General features: G+C 39.5%; 1 protein-coding gene across 2 annotated transcripts in view; it reads right to left on the bottom strand.

Moving 5' to 3' along the window:
- Positions 1–5,328: 5,328 nt before the first annotated feature.
- The window catches only part of LOC132398615 (caveolin-1-like), a 29,860-nt gene continuing 24,670 nt past the window's right edge, over positions 5,329–10,518 (bottom strand). For both annotated transcript variants that reach the window (XM_059978275.1, XM_059978277.1), the window contains exon 3: positions 5,329–7,216. In XM_059978275.1, coding sequence (XP_059834258.1) covers positions 6,875–7,216 — 342 coding nt within the window. In that variant the 3' untranslated portion in view covers positions 5,329–6,874. The remainder of the gene's footprint in view (positions 7,217–10,518) is intronic.

Raw genomic sequence — 10,518 nt, 5'->3', positions numbered from 1 at the left:
ATAACCCTGACAATGAAAAACTGGCAATCTTCCTTATATCTATATCAACTATATGTCTCATTGACTTCATGCTTGCTCCCAGGGGTGTGGACATATTAGTCCCATTCTCCTCTGCCTATTCACCTTTGATCCTTACAACTTGTACTTTTTAATCATGTCCACAAACTCTCCTTTGATTCTGTTTTCCATTAAGCTACACTAATGGGTTATTCTACCTGTACATCATAGTGATAGGGGAGTGAACTGAACCACCCAGATTAAGGCCCAAGGGATTGTGGAGGAAAAGTGCAATCTCTGTCCAGAGAGGGTCCCTAGCACTGTGAGGCAGAAATACTAACTGCTGTGTCTCCATGAACACCTTATTTAACATTGAAGTGATATCATTCCTTCAATGACCTCAGGCTGCAAGGCCTTGGTACTAACTTTCATCTTCTTTTCAATGCCCAAGCTTCCAGAGGAGAGAAAGAAGATAATTCTCCAGAAAATCCAGCATCTCTTGATGTGTGCCAACATCTCAAAAACTGGTGGTGTAGAGACTAAAGAACTGGAAAAAAAAACAACAGAAAGAAGCAGGAGCTATTGAATAGAACAGCCCAGACAACGTGCCGATCTTGCATTGCACAGAATAGAGCTAGAGAGGGACTGTAGTTCAGAACTGACTGAGTGCCAGAGCTCTGTCGTTCTTCCCTTCATTGCCAGACACATTCAGGAATGGTTCCTTTATAAATCTGGCTCTCCCAGCAGCCTGCAATTTCCTTTGCTGCTTTCCTTGCTGTGTTCCTTCCCATGCCTCCTCAACTCCATAAGACCATATGATATAGGAGCAGAATTAGGCCATTTGGCCCATTGAGTCTTCTCTGCCATTTCATCGTGGCTGATCCATTTTCCCTATCAGCCCCAGTCTCTTGCCTTCTCCCCATATCCTTTCATACCCTGACTAATCATGAATCTCTTCAACCTCTTCCTTAAAGATACCCAATGACTTGGACTTCACAGCAGCCTATGGCAACGAATTCCACAGATTCACCACTCTCTGGCTAAAGAAATTCCCCCTCATCTCCATTCTAAAAGGACATCTCTCTATTCTGAGGCTACGTCCTCTGGTCTTAGACTCCCCCAGCGTAGGAAACATCCTCTCTTTCGAGGCCTTTCCACTTTCGAATGCTATATCCCCACTAGCAGACCACAGGGAAAAACCATGTTCCAACAGGATTTAACCAATGGATGTAGCAAAATGAATATCTTGGTCTGATACCAGTTCAATTTTGATTGCCATTGTAGATTTTGGACAAAAACGCGAGGACAAAGTGAGAAAATTATTTATTAAAAGTGAGTAGTTAATGGCCTGGAACTGACTGCCGGTAAGGATAGTGCAAACAGAATTATTTACGGCTTGCAGAAGGGAACTAGTTAGTTACCTGAGAGGAGATAATTTGCAGGGACAAGGAATGGATTGACAGGATTGATGCCATTGTCACGGGAGAATAATTTCACATTTTGGGTCCACACCAGTGCCCTGAATAGGATGTCACTTCATCCAGTAGCCATAGCCTGCTGAAACCCAGTTACAGAGACAATGCCTCTGGAATGAGCATAAACATAACATGCTCGTTAATTCAGGCTGTCAGGAAAAGTCCAGCATATGGTTGTGGTTTGGTGAAGTGGTAGATAAACACACATCAAATCAGCAAGGCATTGTCTGGTAGACTTTCAAGTCTGCACACAACCTGAAAGGAGGTGAGCCTCATTTTAAAAGGCACTCCTGGAGCCTGTTTCCTGCCTGCTAAGGCAATGACTTCCTGACCCAGTAGGCCCATCTGTACACTAATGTAGTGACTGCTTTCCTGTGATTCGAGGTTTTCTGTTTAAAATCAAAGCTGCACGTTTTGCAGATGGCCGTCAGTACATTCCTAACAAGCCCACTGGTGTATTGTCAGGTTGGGCAGAAGCTGTTGTATTGTTCTGTATGTTTTTTGCTGTGCCCGTTTCATGTGTGGAAAGCCGGTGTGTTTCCGTGAAACTTAAATTGCTTTCTCCAGATAGCCTGACCCGCTTGCACCCAGGTTTTATCGTGATACACAGGTGTTGCTTCCATACTGGGGCGCAGCCGAGCCATGAGGGCCAGTGATGGAAGCAGTGCCAGCCCAGTGGGATTAGAATCATAGAACCATACAACATGGAAGCAGACCTTCTGGCTCAGTGAGCCCATGCTAGCCATCTACCAGAACTTTACACTAATCTTATATTTATTCTCCCCACATTGCCATCAACTCCCCAAAGATTCTATGTTAGTGGTAAATTACAGTAGCCAGTTAACCTACCGGTCTAGCTGTCTTTGGGATGTGGAAGGAAACTACTGACCTGAGAGAAACCCATAAGGCCACAGGGAAATCAAACTCTATATAAACAGCAACAGAGGTCAGGATTGAGAACAAGTCATAGAGTTATACAGCACTGAAACAGGCCCTTTACTTGACTGAGTCTTTGATGATTATCAGTCACCCATTTCCCCTAAACCTATTTTCTTCCCATATCATTTTGCACTCTTTTATATCAATTTGCCCTAGATTCTACCAGTCACCTTCATACTTGGGGTGATTAGCCGTGGCAATTTAGTCTGCAAACCATCCCGTGGGATGTGGGAGAATATCAGAACTTAGAATCAAAGAAAAGTACAGAAGAGAAACGGGCCCTTTGGCCCATCTAGACAACACTTGAGAGAAACCCATAGGGTTGCAAGGAGAACATTCAAACTTCACATAGATATTACCTGAGATCAGGATTTAATATGAGTTGCTAAACTTTGAGATGTTACCACAACCAATGAACTCATTTTAAAGACTCTTTATCTAGTTACCTCATGTTCTTGTTATTTAGTGCTATTTATTTATATTTGTATTTGCACAGTCTGTCATCTTCTGCACTCTGGTTGCTCTTTCATTGATCCTGTTATAGGTACTATTCTATAGATTTGCTGAGTATGCTTGCAGGGAAATGAATGTGAAGGTTGTATATGGTGACATATTTGTACTTTCATAATAAAATTTATTTTGTACTTTGAGGATGTAATGCCTACATGAGATTCTGCAGCTTCTGGTCCCAATGAATGGTCTCATCACAAAATGTTGACGCTATATTCCTCTCCACAGATGCTACCCGATCTGCTGACTTCCCCCAGCCTTTTGTGCTGAAGATGTGAGGTCACCATCTGGTAGCTGTGTTAGATTCTCTGAGAGTGTCCTGAAACTCAGGGTTCATTTTCCAGTTCAGTAGAGCACAGAAATCAACTTTTGGGGGCATTAAAAGTATCTGTGAATCTTAATCCCTTCATTTGATACAGTTTATTGTTAATGAGGAAAGTGATTCTTTGATGGAACTCGTACAATCAAGTATTGAAAATCAATTTACTTTCCAACTGGTTGAAGTGAGGTGGGACACAATGTGGATAGATAGGTTATGTTATTGACAAAGGGAATGTGGTGGGAATGTACATTGCATGTGGGTGTGGAATACTTATTTTGATTAATTTAACCTAATAATGAATTTAAAGGACATTCATTAGGAGCTTGGCTGCATAATCATTTTGGACTTTGTTCTGTGATGCAAAGTGTTTTCTGTTCATTGTGGTGGCTGATGCTTTTTAAACACCATCCAAGATTAATTTTAGAAGGCACGCTATTGAAAACATCTCCCAAACAAGCAACTGCCATTGGCAAACAGGAAATTTCTATTACAAACTATTTACTTATACAAATATTTCACTGATTTATATTGGGCCTGAAGATTGTTTGATATTTGCTTTAAAATTGTTATATTAACAATTGGCCCTTAATATAATGCACAAGCTTCAGGAAGTTGTAAATTTAGTCAGCTCCATAAGTGGCACTAGCCTTCCCAGCATCCAAGGTATCTTCAAGGAACAATGCCTCAAGAAGGCGGCATCCATCATTAAGAACCCCCATCACCTAGGGCATGCCCCCTTCTCTTTGCTACCATCTGGGAGGAGGTTCAGAAGCCTGAAGGCACACAGTCATCAGTTCAGGAACAGCTTCTTCCCCTCTGCCAACTGATTTCTGAATGGGCATTGAACCCATGAACTCCACCTCACTACTTTTTCTCCCTCTTTTTGCATTACTTATTTAACTTTTTACATATATGGTTCTTAGTGTAATTCAGTTTTTATTCTGTATTGCAATGTACTGCTACACATAACAAGAAATTTCACGACATATGCCAGTGACATTAAACAGGATTCTGATTCTTGCTAATAACATAGAGGGAAATAAAGCATCACATGAGAGGCATTGATAGGGTAGACAGTCAGAATAATTTTCCTGAGGTCAAATACCTAATAATATGCCTTTTAAGTTGGGGATTGGGGGGAGATTAAATTAGATATTCAGGGCAAAGTGTTTTTTCTACTGAGAATGGTAGGTGACTGGAGCAGGCTGCCAAGAGATCTGGTGGAAATAGTGACAGGATTTAATTATCAGTTGGTCAGTTGTTTAAATTATTCAAATATTTCTGACAAAGGGCATTTCTTAGGGCATTCTTAAAAACCACATCATATCTACTTTTAACTATTAGAAAATATTCATTTATTTATTAAGTTGCAATGCAGAACGGGACCTACCGGCCCTTTGAGATGTGCCGCCCAACAAACCCCAATCTAACCACAACCTAATCGAGGGACAATTTACAGTGACCAATTCACCTACCAACCACTAGGGCCGTGGGAGGAAACCGGAGCACCCAGCGGAAACCCACGCGGTCACGGTGAGAACAAACAGAACTCCTTACAGGCAGTGGCAGGAATTGAACCTGGGTTGCTGTTATTGTAAAGCGTTGTGCTAACCACTACACTATCATGCTGCCCTATTCCACAGTTATCTAACATTTATTGCTGAGGATGAGGACCTGGGAGAACTGAGCATTAGGGAAACTGTATTGATTAAGGACAATGTAATTTTTTGATTTGAATAATTGTGCTATAGAAAATGTAAGTGCTCTTATTGCAGATGAGGTACTATATTATATATCTATAATGCTATATACTGCAAAAAGCATTGAGCTAATGTTAGTATGAAGACTCCAGCCATTAACCCCAAGTGTTATGTTCAAATGATCTCTTCATGGTTATGAATTAAATTATACCTTCAGTGAATCTCAGCATAGTATATGGTGACATATTGCATGTACTTTGATAATAAATTTACTTCCAAATTTGAAACTTGTTCCCTTTATACTAGAGGAAGCTTCATTATTATGGTGAAGATTACATTTCAGGATGTAACTCAAACTCATTGGCAACTTGTATAAACATTTGATTCTTTATTTTTTTCAAATTGTTTCAGCTCTTACATGCTAAAATATCTTGAACAACTTCTGCAACAGCAAGCTGTAATAACACTTGGAAGAAATTGACCATGGGTTCAAATAATTTGCAATACAGTTCAAAGTGGTAGTAAAAAATAAAAGCTAAATTTTATATACTTTATGGTAAATAAGTGATATGAATGCACCTGTATAAAATAGCTTTTGCAAAAATCTAAAAATCTGTTTCATTTCTTGTATTTTGCTGGTGACTTTAATCTATATTTTAACTATATACACAACCCTTAAAAAGAATTTTCCATCAGTAATTCTTTAAAACAGCAGTTATAACAATTCCTTTAACCTTCGGTTAGACATGTATAAAATGACAATAGAAATTGGTATGAAAGAGTATCAAGGCTCTCAGTGTGTTTTAAAGTTTAAAAGAGGTGGAGGATGCAGCACAGAACTAGATGTCCACAGGTGCCTCTGCCCATGACAGTGCTTCAGTAGCATGTTATGGTTCTGGCCTTTGACCTCTGCTGCAATTGTCTAAGCAGGAAAATTCTGGATATTATCTCCCTCTGGGTTGCATATTGTATAAAGCTGATTGATATGTTGCAATGTACAATATAGAAAATCTGAGTTACATTCAGCAATTTAACATGGCTATCTTACAGTGCAGCAAGTATTTTCATTTCACACTACTTCTCAAATGTTGCAAGCACAAAGCACACAACAACACTGTTTTGCCATTGTCCTCCTGACGTTTTGGTGCATGTTAGAGAGTTTAATACCAGACATGCACAAGGTTCACAAAGTGTTTAAATGCTTACCAAAGAAAATGAACATTGCATAGTTTAGACAGTGGTGGACAGAAGGAGTCAATCCTCTTGGCATGAAGACAAGACATACTTCACACACGGTAATTCAGTTTCCTAATATAATGAACTATTTAACCAGCACTTAGATGGGGTTCAGTCATTCTTTCTCCAGACTGACACCCTAAATGCGTAAATCATATTTAAATTTTAATGTTTCTATAAATCCTGATTTGCAGGAGATTAAAAAGAGAAATACAATTTATTTGTTGCATAGCAGTTTTAGAAATGGTATTATTATAATTTCACTGCAAAATAGTTCATATTTTTACTTCATATATTAAGATCCTATGAGTGTTTAATCCTTTATCCTTACGGTTTTAGTAAGTACAGTACTGTGAATCAGCCTCTGGTTTCATGGGAAACAGCACAATGAAATAGCAGAAGGGCTAATTGCTAAAGAAAGGCAATGACTCATTTTGTTTACAAAACCTGTCAAATGGTGTTTAGCAGTAAAGGAATGTAGTTGTTAAGCTTAGATCAGTGTTAAAATGCAGTACCATAAAAGGGTAACAAAACATGCCAGGGATAGTAATGAAAGAGCATGCAACCATATTTTTTCCTATATCAGTGCTATTAGAAAAGGCACCAACATGTTTCAGTGATAAAGAAACAGAGCTTCCATTTGGTAGGAAGCGATGTGATCAATTGACCAATTATTTCTTTCAATATTTTCCCATTTACACTTCCTTCTGTAATAATATCCGAATATTGCCGAACATTTTTCCCAGGGCTTCATAGAAAGGGTCACAGAAGGTGTGAATGCAGATCAAATAGACCCTGCTGATGCACTGGATCTCAGTCATGTAGCTCTTAATGCAGGGCACCACTGCCCAAATGTGGATGAACGATAAGATGGCAAAGTAAATTCCCCATACAATTGCCAACGGTATGCCAAAGATCCCAGAGAGAAGCCGGTAACACCAATATTTAGTCACTGTGAAGACGGTAAAGCTGGCCTTCCAAATTCCATCGAAGCTGTGAGTTCCCTCAGGTTCGGCGATCACCTCTTCAAAATCCACCTATGTCAGGGGAAATACAAACCCAATATGAGTAACTTTAGTAATAAACTCTATTTGCTTTAAAATCAAAATGTTTTGGGCAGGCATGATGCTGAACAACTCTATCTGCCATCAGAATCAGAATCAGAATCAGACTTTAATCGCCAAGTACCTGTGCACATACAAGGAATTTACTTCCGGCAGATGTTGTCTCTCTGCTCATAACAATAATAATGATAAATATAAATGAAAATATAGATTATACATACAAGTAGTGCAATCCAAGTAATAGTTAGCCGACAGTTAACCGGCAGTTAACTGTTCAGCAAAGTGACAGCAGTAGGGAAAAAACCTCCAGTGCCTATTAGTCTTAGTCTGGAGGGATCTGAAGCGCCTACCAGACGGAAGCAGTTCAAACAGTCCGTGCGCAGGATGGAAGGAGTCCTTTATGATGTTCCCTGCCCTCTTCTTCAACCTGGAAGAATATGAAATCTCAATATGCTGTATTCACCAACAGATCAGGTCTCATTTTCCTAATGCAGGTGGAACGGCAAGCCAATGTTACTCAGCACACTTGGTCACAATAACCCCACTCTCCTCCTGTTGCCTTGCTCTTCCCCACTGCATTGTATGTTGGCTTCCTCTATTCAGCTGACTTCCGTTAAAAGTTCTGATGTTTTTTTTACCCTTTAATACCCAATGTTTTTGCTCTGCAATTCCAAACTGCTACATCTGTGCTTATTTGCAAAACGGCCTATTTCCTTTGGTTATGCTTTTAGCCCTGGGCTTCATTCCATCAAAAATGAATTGTGAATTCATTGCATTGAGCATCTCTGCAACTACAGACAAAGGAGTTATGTTATCCTCATGACACCCTCTCCTAGCCAAAACAGGGTAAAGTAACTGGTTCAGTAATTGTAAATTACTGAAAATATGGAAACTGTGGAAGTAGTTATTCAAGCTTCACATAAATGCTCACATTATCCCAAGTGCAATGTCAGTTCCGCTGCCAAATTCACCAGATGTATTCTACCAGCATTGATAATTGTATTGAGGGAGGATGTAAAACACCATACAAGTGTTGTTATTTCTATATTTAAAAAAATAATACTTGGCAGCTGTGCATTTTAGAAATTGGTAATGAAATATAATATTTCCAACTGAAACAACTCCACATGAACCATACCCATTATTTTCCAGTAAGTAGTCAAAAGTGAGAACGATTTCAGGGTGGTACTATATATTTAAAAAATAGACCATTCAAGGCATCTACAAATAAGATATGGTATCCAGGTATCTATTAATTTTGCACGGGGGTGGCAGAATCAACCAGGCAGGTTTTTTTTTCCCAAGATAATGCCTGTACCCTTTTTTTTAAGAACTTATAACACTGCTGCATTTTATTGTTGCAAAGTAACTCGGTGACAAGCTAATAAATTAACACACAACCATAACAAGAAGCCTTGAGGCAGGTAGATATACGTACCCATGCATTCATTAAGCTAATTGATATTCAGATACAGATCTGTACAATGCAAAAATAAAGTCCTGTACTGGAGGAAAATGATAGATTGTCTATGTCAATACTTACGGTTTTGCACATTTCCACTAATGCTATTGATCTACTCTGGATCTATATCCTTCTGTGCCTTGCCTACTTAAGCACCTGTTTAAATGTCTCTTAATCAGACCCCATCAAGATGACAAGATGACACAACCAAGGCTAACGAGGGAATTCAAAACCAACATAAAAGTCAAAGACAGTGCATATAATAGAGCAAATTGTATCTGACCCCAACACCGCCTCTGGCAAAATGTTCCAGTTAGCAACTACTCTGTCAACAGCAGCCTCCTCAAATCTATTAAAATGTTACAGTCATCAAGGAGGATCTCAATAAGGAGGTATATTGGGGAAATCAGGTTGGTGTCAGATTCCACGAAGGGGATGCTTACGAGATGGTTTTCTGGAGCAGCTCGACTAGGGGATCAGCTTTTCTGGATTGGGTGTTGAGCAGTGAACCAGAATTGATCAGAGAGCTTAAGATCAAAGAACCCTTTGGGGAAGTGATCATAAGGTGATTGAATTCACTCAATTTGAGAAGGAGAAGCTAAAGTCAGATGTATCAGTATTACAGTGGAGTAGCGGAAATTACAGAGGCATGAAAAATGAGTTAGCCAGAATTGATTGAAGGAGAACACAGGCAGGGACGATGGCAGATCAGCAGTGGCTGGAATTTCTGGAAGCATTTTGGAAGGCACGGGATATATACATTTCAAAGAGGAAGAAATACTCTAAATGCAAGATGATACAACCAAGGCTAACAAGATACGTCAAAACCAAATTAAAAGTCAAACAGAGGGCATATAATCGAGCAAAAATTAGTGGGAAGTTAGAGGATTGGAAAGCTTTTAAATACCAATAGAAGTAACTAAGATGTCATTAAGGTAAAAAATAGAATATGAAAGTAAGCTAGCCATTAATATTAAAGAAGCTACCAAAAGTTTCCACAAATATGTGGTGTAAAAGAGAGGTGAGAGTGGATATAGGAAATGAAGTAGTAAGGGGTACAAGGAAATGGTGGACGAACTGAATAAGTATTTTGAATCATTCTTCACTGTGTAAGTTACTAGCAGTATAGTGGAAGTTCCAGGTGTCAAGGGTCATGAACTGTGTAAAGTTACCACTACTACGGAGAAGGTTCATGTGAAACTGAAAGGTCTGAAGATAGAGAGGTCACCTGGAATAGATGGTTCTGTAATGGTTCCTGAAGACTGGAAAATTGCAAATGTCACTCCACACTTCAAGAAGGGAGAGAGGCAGATGAAAGGAAATTATAGGCCAGTTAGTCTGATCTCAGTGGTTGAGAAGATGTTGAAGTCAATTGTTAAGGATGTGGTTTCAGGGTTCTTGGAGGCACGTGATAAAATAGTCCGTAGTCAGCATGGTTTCCACAAGGGAAAACCTTACCTGACAAATCAGTTGCAATTCTTTAAAGAAACAAGCAGAATAGACAAAGGAGATTTGATTGATGTTGTGTTCTTGGATTTTCAGAAAACCTTTGACAAGGTGCCACACATGATGCTGCTTAACAAGCTGCAAGTCCATGGTATTACAGGAAAGATTCAAACATGGATAAAGCAGTGGTCATTTGGCAGGAGGCAGAGTGGGACTGAAGGGTGCCTTTTCTGTCTGGCTGTTGGTGACTTGTAGTGTTCCACAGGGGTCGGTGTTGGGACTGATACTTTTTATGCTATATGTCAATGATTTGGATGATGGAATTGCTGGTTTTGTCGCAAAGTTTGCAGACGATATGAAGATAGGT

The sequence above is a fragment of the Hypanus sabinus genome, chromosome 8 (assembly GCF_030144855.1).
Source record: "Hypanus sabinus isolate sHypSab1 chromosome 8, sHypSab1.hap1, whole genome shotgun sequence".
Classification (NCBI taxonomy): Eukaryota; Metazoa; Chordata; class Chondrichthyes; order Myliobatiformes; family Dasyatidae; genus Hypanus; species Hypanus sabinus.
Note: the sequence above shows the minus strand (reverse complement) of the source record. Positions and strands in the feature narration are given on the sequence as shown.